The following is a 13,661-nucleotide window of genomic DNA, read 5'->3' as shown; positions in this document are numbered from 1 at the left end:
CGAAGTTGCACAAAGGAGTCCCACGCCGCCGGAGGACAACTTAGAAAGTCGTGCAATGCAGGTTAAGAGTGCCGTGGACCCAGGCTTGGCTGTGCACAAAGGATTTCCGCCGGAAGTGCACAGAGGCCGGAGTAGCTGCAAAAGACGCGGTTCCCAGCAATGCAGTCTGGCGAGGGGAGGCAAGGACTTACCTCCACCAAACTTGGACTGAAGAGTCACTGGACTGTGGGAGTCACTTAGACAGAGTTGCTGGATTCAAGGGACCTCGCTCGTCGTGCTGAGAGGAGACCCAGGGGACCGGTGATGCAGTTCTTTGGTGCCTGCGGTAGCAGGGGGAAGATTCCGTCGACCCACTGGAGATTTCTTCGGAGCTTCTAGTGCAGAGAGGAGGCAGACTACCGCCACAGCATGCACCACCAGGAAAACAGTCGAGAAGGCAGCAGGATCAGCGTTACAGAGTTGCAGTAGTCGTCTTAGCTACTTTGTTGCAGTTTTGCAGGCTTCCAGCGAGGTCAGCAGTCGATTCCTTGGCAGAAGGTGAAGAGAGAGATGCAGAGGAACTCTGATGAGCTCTTGCATTCGTTATCTAAGGAATTCCCCAAAGCAGAGACCCTAAATAGCCAGAAAAGAGGGTTTGGCTACTTAGGAGAGAGGATAGGCTAGCAACACCTGAAGGAGCCTATCAGAAGGAGTCTCTGGCGTCACCTGCTGGCCCTGGCCACTCAGAGCAGTCCAATGTGCCAGCAGCACCTCTGTTTCCAAGATGGCAGAGGTCTGGAGCACACTGGAGGACTTCTGGGCACCTCCCAGGGGAGGTGCAGGTCAGGGGAGTGGTCACTTCCCTTCCCTGTGTCCAGTTTCACGCCAGAGCAGGGCTGAGGGGTCCCTGAACCGGTGTAGACTGGCTTATGCAGAAATGGGCACCATCTGTGCCCATGAAAGCATTTCCAGAGGCTGGGGGAAGCTACTCCTCCCCTGCCTTAACACCTTTTTCCAAAGGGAGAGGGTGTAACACCCTCTCTCTGAGGAAGTCCTTTGTTCTGCCTTCCTGGGCCAAGCCTGGCTTGACCCCAGGAGGGCAGAAACCTGTCTGAGGGGTTGGCAGCAGCAGCAGTGAAACCCCTGAAAAGGCAGTTTGGCAGTACCCGGGTCTGAGCTACAGACCCGTGGGATCATGGGATTGTGCCAACAATGCCAGGATGGCATAGAGGGGGCAATTCCATGATCTTAGACATGTTACATGGCCATATTCGGAGTTACCATTGTGAAGCTACACATAGGTATTGACCTATGTGTAGTGCACACGTGTAATGGTGTCCCCGCACTCACAAAGTCTGAGGAATTTGCCCTGAACAATGTGGGAGCACCTTGGCTAGTGCCAGGGTGCCCACACACTAAGTAACTTTGCACCTAACCTTTACTATGTAAAAGTTAGACATATAGGTGACTTATAAGTTACTTAAGTGCAGTGAAAATGGCTGTGAAATAATGTGTGCATTATTTCACTCAGGCTGCAGTGGCAGGCCTGTGTAAGAATTGTCAGAGCTCCCTATGGGTGGCAAAAGAAATGCTGCAGCCCATAGGGATCTCCTGGAACCCCAATACCCTGGGTACCTCAGTACCATATACTAGGGAATTATAAGGGTGTTCCAGTGTGCCAATGTGAATTGGTGAAATTGGTCACTAGCCTGTTAGTGACAATTTGGAAAGAAATGAGAGAGCATAACCACTGAGGTTCTGGATAGCAGAGCCTCAGTGAGACAGTTAGTCATAACACAGGTAACACATTCAGGCACACTTATGAGCACTGGGGCCCTGGCTGGCAGGGTCCCAGTGACACATACAACTAAAACAACATATATACAGTGAAAATGGGGGTAACATGCCAGGCAAGATGGTACTTTCCTACAACACCCACTGGCCTTCCTTGACAAGTGGGTGTTAACTGCCCTGCCAGACAATTGTCCCGAGTCAGTAATTAATTCTCCCACCCAAGGACATATATTCTAGCTTTTGAGCTGAGATGATTGGCATCACTGGTTTTAAGCCAGGTCAGGTAGCCTAAAGTATATTTCAATAAAGGTTTTTGTTTATCTTTCTTTTTTTTTTTTTTGCTGAAGGTAACAAAAATCTGATTTCAACATTACGCCCTTTAAAAAAATATATGATATCAGGGAAGGTAACACAGATACAGGCGGAGACTCCAGGGAGGCTCATCTCACTTCATATTGACATTCACCGGCGTAGACTAACGTTAGCCAATATCTACGGGCCGAATGAGAGCCAGGAGAGCTCTCTGAAAGACGCATTGGGGAAGATACTGACCACATTAGATGAGGACATTGTGGTGGGTGGAGACTTTAACCTAGTTCCAGACCCCAGCTAGATAGGTCCCCCCAGATATATGGCCAAACAGGAGCTTTCTCAAGAGGTTTTCAGGAGTGGTTGGAGGGGGCAGGGCTGACTGACATCTGGCGCCGGCAGCACCCGACGGATTGGACATACTCCCTTTTCTCTGCTGCCCACCAGTCATACATGCGCATAGACCTCTTCCTCACTACTCCCCGTTATCACTACTCTGGTTACCAGGTCTGAGATAGAGGTGGCTTCTATTTCCGATCACTCCCCGCTCACATTGCATCTCGCACTAACACCCCACACCACAAGTAAAAGACATTGGCGGCTTAATACGCGGCTCTTGGCGTATGAGGATATCTTAGCCCAAATAAGGGACACAATAGCCTACTTTCTAGAAACAAATGACACCCCCACAACAAGTATCATGACCCTATGGGAAACCCTTAAAGCAGTAGTAAACATGGTTTATTATCCTTTTCATTGTAAGGTTTTGCAGCTGCTGCTGCTGGCAGGAGAGTGGGGGGGGGGGTTGACGCTCCTTCTGCCCAAATGGAGGAGCCGCCCCTGCTACCTATCTTCTATTTATCTATTGATCTATCTTTCATCTTTCATCTATTAACTATTTTTTTATCTAACTTATCTATATAGCTATCTTTTATCCATCTCTATATACTTTATCTATAATTCTTTTATCTATATTTTATCCCTTCTCTTTCTTTTATCTTTCATATATGTAACTTAGCTATCTTTTATTCATCTATCAATCTTTTTTCTATAATCTTTATCTGTCTTCTATTTTTATCTATCTACTATTTTATCTGTTATGTATCTTTCTTTTATCTACCTATCATCTATTTTTTATCTATCAATGTTTTATCTATCTACCTATCTCGTTAGCTGTTACAGCCGGTGGTTAAACATGGCTAAAAGACATCGACAGTGCCATGCCAATATATCTGGGATTGCCGAGACCAATTGGCTTTGCCAATGCTTTTTTTTTTTTTTTTTTTTTTTTTTTAAAGACATGCGGTGATTAAGTGATTTTGCCCAGAATTGCAGGATGTTGAGCCGACGCCAGGCCTTAAACCTGGATCCCAAGTTCCGAATTCGTCAGCCCTGGCCGTAACATCATGATGCGGGATCCCCGAACTACCTGGGCGAGGGTGGAAGTTTGCAAACATGTTTGTGACACAGGAAAGGTTGTCTAATCTGCCCTTACTTACATAACACAGGCTCACAAGGCTGAACTGCATAAATACACATCCCCCAACTCCTCCCGCCACATGAGTCAAGAAGTAGGTCTCCGAAAGAGCTACTTACCTCTGCCAGAAGATATATAAAACTGTTGATTCTTGAGGAGTGACGGACAGAGCTTTGTGGCTCTAGTTATTCTCTGTCTCCCAATTGGTGAAAAAGAATTACCCGCGAGTCCCGGCCGGGATCAACCTTTCGCGCTGCTGCTCCGGAAGTTGTTAGCCAGCCGTACGTGGGCCGGCCCTCCAGGCTGTGCCTGGGCGTTTGGAGTTTTGGCTCGGCATGGCCCGTATAGCTGCCTGTAGGTAAGCGGATGAGCGCACTGACTTGCGAGGGCATAGGAGCTCCTCCTGCGGGAGAAACAAGGCAGCAGTCAAGAGAGCACATTAGTGATAACCCGACAGCAACCTGCGAACCTGCAAGAAAGTGTCTAAGCGTGGGACAGCTCAGTTTCCGGGGTAACGTCAGAGCTGGCTGAAGCATACAGTGACGATGCCATGGGACATGTAAGGTTTAGGGTAGGATGCCCTTCAAGTAAACATACAGCCACTTCTGAGGTGTCACGAGGCAGGATTTGTTAGGGGAAATAGTTATTGAAAGGAATAAAAACCTTTCCAAAAAATTTAAATTCAATGAGTGTGTCATTCTTCTTATACCATAACACCAACTGTAAGAAAACTAGTCTACCGAAAAAGGTAAATGCTTTCCATGTTCTTACGCAAAAACATGTACGACGCCTTAATGAAATGCATATGCAATTGCTAGGAAACTTGCTAAATTGCTGAGTCATAGTAGCTGTTTGGCCCCACCAGCAGTTTATTTAGCATCCACTGTTTTAACAAAAACATTGCAAGAATTCCTGCTTATTTTTTATACTTCGCAACTACAGCGGTTGCATGATCATGTTTTTAGTGATAAGATATCTGTCCTCTTAGTGCACTATCCGTGGTGGTTATAACTTAATTAGTTCAATTTTAATTAGAGAAGATACATAACGTATAACAATATAATATTACCCCATGGTGTCATTGAGGAGTTCTGGTGATATCATAAACCAAGAGTCCCCCAGATGGCAATACTAGATCTTCTAGCATATTAAATATTTTTATATGGTTATTTTGTTGATAGTTGTCTTGAAAAAGCTGTTTTTTTTCCAAAGTACAGCTAACCGTGTGTACTGAATAGAATTAGATACTTAGATTTTGTTTACCTTTCATGAACAACTATTGGTAAAACAGTGGCCATTGGTGAAGGTTAGTGGGTGGATTTATGAGACATATGTAGCTGCAGAACTTACCCCCACAATTATGACTTTGCTACACAATTTATCACATTATTTGCATATGTCACAGAAAGTTGTTTCTAGCTTAAATATTACTGCAATGGAATATGCAGTATAATTTCAATAACTGCATCCAGTCGCGGCTCGTGGGTGTTACAGGGGGTGGGGCGGCGCACGCGGGGGACACATTAATAACATAAAAATAAATAAAAACATACCTCCGCTCTGCCGATCCTACATCATCTCCTCGACAGCCCAGGCAGGCACAGGGTCCCAAGCCTGCCCTGAGGCCAATCCTGATGATGCTCAAAACAGCATTAGGATTGGCTGGGAGCACCCAGCCAGGGTGCTCCCAGGCAGACCGGGAGCCTGTGCCTGCTCTGTCCAGCCAGGCAACACAGTGCTGGGCTAGAGAGAGCACACTGCGCATGTGTGTTTGGCTGGCCAAACATACATGTGCAATGAGGGGAGTGCACAGTGTACTTTCCTCAGTGCTTGTCACCCGACATGCCCCACGCCTTTAACAAGGAAAGGATAATAAACTTAGTTTATTATCCTGTCCTTGTTAAAGGATTTGCAGTGGTTGCTGCTGTCGGGGTTGTGGGGGGTGTAAGGAAATGCCTCCTTGGCATGGTTACCCCCTGACTTTTTGCCTTTGCTGATGCTATGTTTTGATTTGAAAGTGTGCTGAGGCCTGCTAACCAGGCCCCAGCACCAGTGTTCTTTCCCTAACCTGTACTTTTGTTTTACACAATTGGCACACCCTGGCACCCAGGTAAGTCCCTTGTAACTGGTACCCCTGGTACCAAGGGCCCTGATGCCAGGGAAGGTCTCTAAGGGCTGCAGCATGTCTTATGCCACCCTGGGGACCCCTCACTCAGCACAGACACACTGCTTGCCAGCTTGTGTGTGCTGGTGAGGACAAAACCAGTAAGTCGACATGGCACTCCTCTCAGGGTGCCATGCCAACCTCACACTGCCTATGCAGTATAGATAAGTCACCCCTCTAGCAGGCCTTACAGCCCTAAGGCAGGGTGCACTATACCATGGGTGAGGGCACCAGTGCATGAGCACTGTGCCCCTACAGTGTCTAAGCCAAACCTTAGACATTGGAAGTGCAGGGTAGCCATAAGAGTATATGGTCTGGGAGTCTGTCAAACACGAACTCCACAGCACCATAATGGCTACACTGAAAACTGGGAAGTTTGGTATCAAACTTCTCAGCACAATAAATGCACACTGATGCCAGTGTACATTTTATTGTAAAATACACCCCAGAGGGCACCTTAGAGGTGCCCCTTGAAACCTTAATCAACTACCCGTGTAGGCTGACTGGTTTTAGCAGCCTGCCACACTCGAGACATGTTGCTGGCCACATGGGGAGAGTGCCTTTGTCACTCTGTGGCCAGTAACAAAGCCTGCACTGGGTGGAGATGCTATCACCTCCCCCAGGCAGGAGCTGTAACACCTGGCGGTGAGCCTCAAAGGCTCACCCCCTTTGTTCCAGCACCACAGGGCACTCCAGCTAGTGGAGTTGCCCGCCCCCTCCGGCCACGGCCCCACTTTTGGCGGCAAGGCCGGAGGAATTAATGAGAAAAACAAGGAGGAGTCACTGGCCAGTCAGGACAGCCCCTAAGGTGTCCTGAGCTGAAGTGACTCTAACTTTTAGAAATCCTCCATCTTGCAGATGGAGGATTCCCCCAATAGGGATAGGAATGTGGCCCCCTCCCCTTGGGAGGAGGCACAAAGAGGGTGTACCCACCCTCAGGGCTAGTAGCCATTGGCTACTAACCCCCCAGACCTAAACACGCCCTTAAATTTAGTATTTAAGGGCTCCCCTGAACCTAAGAATTTAGATTCCTGCAACTTAAAAGAAGAAGAGGACTGCTGAGCTGAAAAACCCCTGCAGAAGAAGAAAGAAGACACCAACTGCTTTGGCCCCAGTCCTACCGGCCTGTCTCCTGCCTTCAGAAGAAAACTTCTCCAGCAACGCTTTCCCCAGGACCAGCGACCTCTGAATCCTCAGAGGACTGCCCTGCTTCCAAGAGACCAAGAAACTCCCGAGAACAGCGGCTCTGTTCAACAAAGGCTGCAACTTTGTATCCAGAGGAGCAGATTTAAAGACCCCTGCAATCCCCGCAAGAAGCGTGAGACTTGCAACACTGCACCCGGCGACCCCGACTCGACTGGTGGAGAAACAACACCTCAGGGAGGACCCTCCGGCGACTCCGAGACTGTGAGTAACCAAAGTTGTCCCCCCTGAACCCCCACAGTGACGCCTGTAGAGGGAATCCCGAGGCTCCCCCTGACCGCGACTGCCTGACTCTGAAATCCCGACGCCTAGAAAAGACCCTGCACCCACAGCCCCCAGGACCTGAAGGATCGGAACTCCAGTGCAGGAGTGACCCATAGGAGGCCCTCTCCCTTGCCCAGGTGGTGGCTACCCCGAGGAGCCCCCCTTGCCTGCCTGCACCGCTGAAGAGACCCCTTGGTCTCCCATTGAAATCCATTGGAAACCCGACGCTTGTTTACACACTGCACCCGGCCGCCCCCGCGCTGCTGAGGGTGTACTTTCTGTGTGGACTTGTGTCCCCCCCGGTGCCCTACAAAACCCCCCTGGTCTGCCCTCCGAAGACGCGGGTACTTACCTGCTGGCAGACTGGAACCGGGGCACCCCCTCCTCTCCATTGAAGCCTATGTGTTTTGGGCACCTCTTTGAACTCTGCACCTGATCGGCCCTGAGCTGCTGGTGTGGTGACTTTGGGGTTGCTCTGAACCCCCAACGGTGGGCTACCTTGGACCCCAATCTGAACCCCGTAGGTGGTTTACTTACCTGCAAGAACTAACATTACTTTACCTCCCCCAGGAACTGTGAAAATTGCACTGTGTCCACTTTTAAAATAGCTATATGTGTTTTATGTAAAAAGTATATATGCTATTGTGATTATTCAAAGTTCCTAAAGTACTTACCTGCAATACCTTTCAAATGAGATATTACATGTAGAATTTGAACCTGTGGTTCTTAAAATAAACTAAGAAAATATATTTTTCTATAACAAAAACCTATTGGTTGGAATTGTCTCTGAGTGTGTGTTCCTCATTTATTGCCTGGGTGTATGTACAACAAATGCTTAACACTACTCCTTGGATAAGCCTACTGCTCGACCACACTACCACAAAATAGAGCATTAGTATTATCTCTTTTTGCCACTATCTTACCTCTAAGGGGAACCCTTGGACTCTGTGCATACTATTCCTTACTTTGAAATAGTACATACAGAGCCAACTTCCTACAGGGGGACACTGATTGCATCATAATTTAGTCGTCCATGCTGCATAATCATAGTGCCCCGAAAACGTAAAGCTCTGCAGAGTGGTTTGGGGCTGTCTTTATGATGACACGAAAATATGGAAAATAATAACACGGTTCCAGTAAAATATAGGTTGTATACCACTGCAGTTTGTGCATCAAAACATACAATACTTGTATACCTTTGCCTCAAAACTGTTTGCTTGTCCTGTTTTTATTCAGATTTCCGTAATATCTGATTAACATTGTAATTGTTTTCCTTTTTTAGTGCAGTGATGGCAAAGGCATTCAATCACTGGCGCATGTTGCACACAACAGCCAAATGTGGAAAAGCAAAGACAGGAGCAGAGCATCGCTGGCTAGCTCGACAACTAAAAGACCCATTTGTGAAAGCGGCACATGAGCAGAACTACCGCTGCCGTAGCGCCTTTAAACTTTTGGAAATAGACAAGAAGCACCACATTTTGTGCCCAGGACACATTGTCGTGGACTGTGGAGCTGCCCCAGGGGCATGGAGTCAGGTGGCCGTCCAGAGGGTAAACTCAGCTGGATTGGGTAACTATATGCATTTAACTAGGTATGTGTTCAAAGTAGAGGCAGGTTAAGCATCAAGCGAATATTGATTCTCCTTCGAGCGGGTCTGTGTAGGGCGCAGAGTGCAGAAAGTCATTACGATGTCTATTGTGTACTGCTAGAAGGTGCACTTCAACTTTATCAGATATGCTACTTTACTGTGTACTGAAATAGAAGGCTCTGAACCCAGCCCTACCTCTGTTGAACGCCACCACATCGACATGGTATTTATGTCAGCTAGACATTTGTATAACATTCTTATTTTCTTTGTTTTTGAAATGTATACATTTGTTTAAAAATGTACAACTTACATTTTATCAAAGTTGCTATACATAATAAAATGTTTTAACTTTTTTTCATCCTTGCAAATATAGTCCAGGGGTGTGGAATTTATTAAAATATCTACTTGTCCAGGGGATAGGTTGCTTCTCAAATCTACATGTCCTGTAAAAAGATCTACTTGTCCCTTTGGTGCCATGTAGCGTGGCGCCAAATTATGGCAGCAATCTCATTATGTAAGAGCTCTGATAATAGCCTCTCTGATTATGCCAGGGCTACTACCATAGTAGGGCTTGAATACTTGCAGTTTCAATCCCTACTGTAGCAATTTCCTTATTTTGCCACCTTTCTGCAGATCTGCATACCTGGGCTGGAGGAAGCAGTAAGCAATAGTTCCAGGGCTGGAATGCCTTTGAGTCTGCAAACCTACATGTTTTAAAGATTTTCACCAGCTTCTCTCTAATATTTTCCCATAATAAGAAAGGTTGGACATTTACTCCTGACAATGGCAGAATTAGAACTTCTCCCAGGGTTGGGAAGAAAGTGGCTGGAGGGAAAATGAACTTGCAAATGCTCAATAGATTTTCACATGAGCAAATCTACACATGGTATTTACCCATGCTAAAATACAGTTCACAAATATTTTACAGGGGTACGACATGTACCATGGGTGCACTTTTGTGACTTTCTTTAAGAATTTGGGGCCACATGTAGGTAGGTTCAGATTTGCGACCCGCAAATTGCGAGTCGCAAATCCGAATGTAGGATGGTGTCCCTGACCCCATCTGTGACTCGCAAGGGCTTCGCAAATGCCCACCTCATGAATAATCATGAGGTGGGTCGCAATTTGCGACCCCCTTGCGAATGGCGGCCCTCACAGGGATGGTGGCCTGCTGGAGACAGCAGACCACCATGTCTGTGACTGCTTTTCAATAAAGCAGTTTTTTTTTTGTAATGCAGACCACTGCCTTCTCTGAAAAAATGTTTACAGTGACATTTATAATGGGGAAGGGGTCCCATGGGGACACCTTCCCTTTTGCAAAAGTGTTAGCACCCATTTGAAATGGGGGCAAACTGCGATTGGTTTGCGCCCGCGTTCGCAAAACAATCCTACATTGCACTGCGAGTCGCAATTAGGAAGGGAACACCCCGTCCTAATTGCGAGACGCAAACCCGTTTTGCGATTCGGTAACCAGGTTACCGAATCGCAAAACTGGGTTTGTGCATCGCAATGTGCTTTTTGCGACATGCAAAAAGCTACCTACATGTGGGTCTTGGTCCCTAATTACGTCTGGTGTTAACAAAGACATTTTGTTTTTATTAAACTTCTATTTCTCTCTCTTTCGGCTGGCTTTACTGTGAGTGATCGCATTCTGCTCTTCCACAAGGAGCATATTGGCACACAAAGCAGTTTTGTTCAGTGTCAGGAACTACAGTGGCAATCAGTGACGTGAGGAAACTGGAGGGTGCCCCTTTGCAAAGAACATGGAGGAGCCCCCTCTCCAGACTCACTCAGGGCAGGTGCTGTGCTGAAGGGGCCCCCTGGAGGGCGGCTGCGGGGCCTTTGTTATGCCACTGGTGGCAACGTGTGCTTTTAGAGTTCAAAGACGTTTTTTTTTTTTTGCCAGTGTTTGTTACAATGTTGAGGGCCTGGTAGCTCCCACAACAATAAAGTGTTACAAAAGCCATGTCAAAACAAAACACGCGTTGGTGAAACTAAAAGACTTATAAAAATATGTCAGATCAGTTGGCTTTGCCAGTGTTTGTTTATTTTCGTGCTTCCCATAATCGTGTTGAAAATGGTTACACTGATTTTCCATTAGAAAGATTTTGGGGAAATACTAGCATGCATCAAAACATTTTACTAAATGACACTTCATTTGCATCTACTCAGAGAGCATTCTGGGAACATTATACTTAGCCTCATAGCCTAAACTTTTCAAACATGTGTATACACTTTTTTTTTGTACTGGAACCAACGTCAGTAATGAAGTGTGACCTTAAAACATTTATTTACAGCACTCACCCTAATAATGAAGGCTTTCAAATAATGAACCATAAATACAAGTTCGAACAGCATTATCTTTTGGAAACACATTATCTCAACTGCAGAGAGTTCCACTTTCTGTAAACAGGCAGCCAAAGGGTTTGTGCTGCAGAGAGTTGGGCCTACTTGTCCCAAGGACAAAGTAAACATAAAAACTTGTTGCCCTTGACCCCAAACAAGATGTCCCGGGCATCGGGAGATAGGAATTCCACATCCCTGATAGTCATTTTTTTTAAAGTATTTCGCTAGAGCCTCAGGTTTTTCATTTTCATTTGTAACAAGGGTTAGAGCTAGAACTATGTTGAGGATTGGTATTAGGCAGATTTTGAGATAGTGAAATATTTAGGGTTAGCATAGGCTTTTGCTTTGGTGTAGAGCAGTGGCTCCCAACCTGTGGTCTGGGGACACCGGGGGGTCCACGACTGCTTAGAAAATTAAATAATATTAACAGACTACTTCTCCAACTTTAAGTAATGACTCAGCGGCGGGTCCCCGGATTCCAACAATGATTCACCGGGGGTCCCCGGTTTCCAGTAATGATAAAGCAGGGGTCCACAGAAGTCAAAAGGTTGGGAATCACTGGTGTAGCGTTATTCTTGCTTGTCTTGGTTAGAGTCCATATAGATTTTAAGGTGATTGGTCAATGCATGAGTGAATTTCATTTTTTACATAGTTTGTGGAGATATTGGCTTTCAAAGATGCTTGAAGTGATATTAATATATCACTTTGTGTTATGTCGGTCCGTTTGGATCTTGGAAGGCGCATAAGGTTGCTCTGGCTCTATATGTTTGGAGAAAGAATTTTGTCTGTGTAAACCCTTGTCCGAACGCAGGCCCGCAGCCATCTTACTCAATCTATTCTAGAGTGATTTTTCTATTTTTATTTTGTATCCGAATAATAAATAACCTCATGTTGTTTCTTGCAGACTCTAATGCTAGTGTTGGCTTCGTAGTAGGAGTGGATCTTCAGCGTATTACTCCACTGGATGGCGCATTCTTTCTGTCAAATGCTGACATCACAGATCCGGCCACCCAAGATAAAATTAAAGACATCCTTCCATGGGGAATGGCAGATGTCATCTTGAGTGATATGGCACCAAACGCTACTGGGGTCCGAGACCTAGACCATCGAAAGATTGTTGGGATGTGCCTGACCCTTGTAGACCTTGCACATAGCATCCTGCGTCCTGGTGGGACATTACTCTGTAAGTTGTGGGACGGCAGTGAAAGCACTGTTCTCAGGAATAAACTTGTTCAGTGCTTCAGTAGTGTGAAGACACTGAAACCTCAAGCCAGCAGAAAAGAATCTTCAGAAACATTCTACCTGGCATCATTTTACCAAGAACAGAAAGGAACCTTGGAAAATTAAATGGTCCATGCTACTTTATTGCAAGAGTGGAAGAATGGCTTTGTACCATTTTCTAAAATGTTATGCATATAATTAAAGTGACATATTCATCACTAATTGGAGCTGACAGCCAGCCCCTAAAGGATGGAAAGGTTTTTACAATTATTTTAGTGACTATGTCCTGGAAATTCCGTTTGCACATATGTATTGTCTTTAGAAATGCATATGAAAGTGATATTTGTTTTTTAATTATTTTTTTGTCAGTATGGTGCTTCTCTTGCGCACCCTCCCATATCTATATATATATATATGTATATATATATATCTCTCTCTCTCTCTCTCTTCCTCTCTCTCTCTCTTCCTCTCTCTCTCTCTCTCTCTCTCTCTCTCTCTCCTCTCTCTCCCCTCTGCCTCTCCTAACCGCAGGCCCGGGCCTTCAATCACTTGCATTCCAATAACATTCTGATTGCTCTTCAGCTAGAGGAAAGCCTGGGACAAATATAAGCGATTGTGGAGTGCCAGGAGCATATCCGGTTTTGAATGTTTGTACAGTAACTTCAGGATCATTGGATTAATAAAAAATCTCATCACCACCCGTCTCGCCTCACCGGACCTTATTTTTTGTAATTACCGGAGGTGCTAGGGAGAAAAGGCACATATTTCAAGATTCCGTGTTGCTGATAAAGGGTCCTCCCTTTATCCTGCCTGATGTCACCCATGAGTGAGGGCGAGCAGGGTGGGTACGAAAGAGTATGAAGACGTGCCATGAGTAGAGTAAGCCTGTTTTCCCAAGAGGTTGTCCACATACTGACTCCCTCCTTAATGTCACAATGTTTTGCATACTTTATGCAGATCGTAAAAATTGAGTTTTGCCTGAAATTAAACTTAGGCCATTGAAAAAGGCCACTTGGAATGTGGAGGTAAGGAATGAGCCATGAAGTTACTCTTAGTTTTAATGTTACTTTTATGTTCCCCTTTAAATGACAATAAGACCAAAGTTGTCCTGCCTGAATACGGGCCGCAGGCACACTTGTTTGAATTTCCATGGTCTCCTGACTCATCAACTTTCTCTGTGGGCAAAGCAAGAAATCTGTAATCCATGTGTGACAAAGCATGCGTTTTCTCCAGGACTTAACATCTGCTTCGCTTGCAATAAGCATTTAGGGCCAGATGTAGCAAAGGTTTTTACCCATTCTGTGTCTATGGGAAAA

At 45.9% G+C, this 13,661-nt stretch overlaps 2 protein-coding genes across 4 annotated transcripts in view; one reads left to right on the top strand and one right to left on the bottom strand.

Annotated features, from left to right (window-relative positions):
* NUDT1 (nudix hydrolase 1) overlaps window positions 1–3,816 on the bottom strand; it is a 35,648-nt gene extending 31,832 nt beyond the window's left edge. The window contains exon 1 of the mRNA XM_069209939.1: window positions 3,679–3,816. The gene's annotated coding sequence lies outside the window, so the exon portion shown is untranslated. The remainder of the gene's footprint in view (window positions 1–3,678) is intronic.
* LOC138261196 (rRNA methyltransferase 2, mitochondrial-like) lies at window positions 3,805–13,045 on the top strand. 3 transcript variants are annotated; one of them, XM_069209936.1, is made up of 3 exons: window positions 3,805–3,917; window positions 8,473–8,759; window positions 12,029–13,045. In XM_069209936.1, exons 1-3 carry the CDS (start codon window positions 3,895–3,897, stop codon window positions 12,469–12,471), a joined length of 753 nt encoding a protein of 250 aa, XP_069066037.1. In that variant the 5' UTR covers window positions 3,805–3,894; the 3' UTR covers window positions 12,472–13,045. The 3 variants fall into 3 exon arrangements, with proteins under 3 accessions (XP_069066037.1, XP_069066038.1, XP_069066039.1); XM_069209937.1 differs by lacking the exon at window positions 3,805–3,917 and adding an exon at window positions 3,929–4,118; XM_069209938.1 differs by lacking the exon at window positions 3,805–3,917 and adding an exon at window positions 4,159–4,307.
* The last annotated feature ends 616 nt before the right edge of the window (window positions 13,046–13,661 follow it).

Source organism: Pleurodeles waltl, chromosome 10, assembly GCF_031143425.1.
Source record: "Pleurodeles waltl isolate 20211129_DDA chromosome 10, aPleWal1.hap1.20221129, whole genome shotgun sequence".
NCBI lineage: Eukaryota > Metazoa > Chordata > Amphibia > Caudata > Salamandridae > Pleurodeles > Pleurodeles waltl.
This window is presented reverse-complemented; position numbering and strand designations above follow the sequence as displayed.

Coding starts and splice junctions, on each gene's coding strand:
- LOC138261196 (XM_069209936.1), top strand. CDS start 3,895: ATGGCCCGTATAGCTGCCTGTAG. Junction 3,918..8,472: donor GCCCGTATAGCTGCCTGTAG/GTAAGCGGATGA, acceptor TTCCTTTTTTAG/TGCAGTGATGGCAAAGGCAT. Junction 8,760..12,028: donor GGTAAACTCAGCTGGATTGG/GTAACTATATGC, acceptor TGTTTCTTGCAG/ACTCTAATGCTAGTGTTGGC.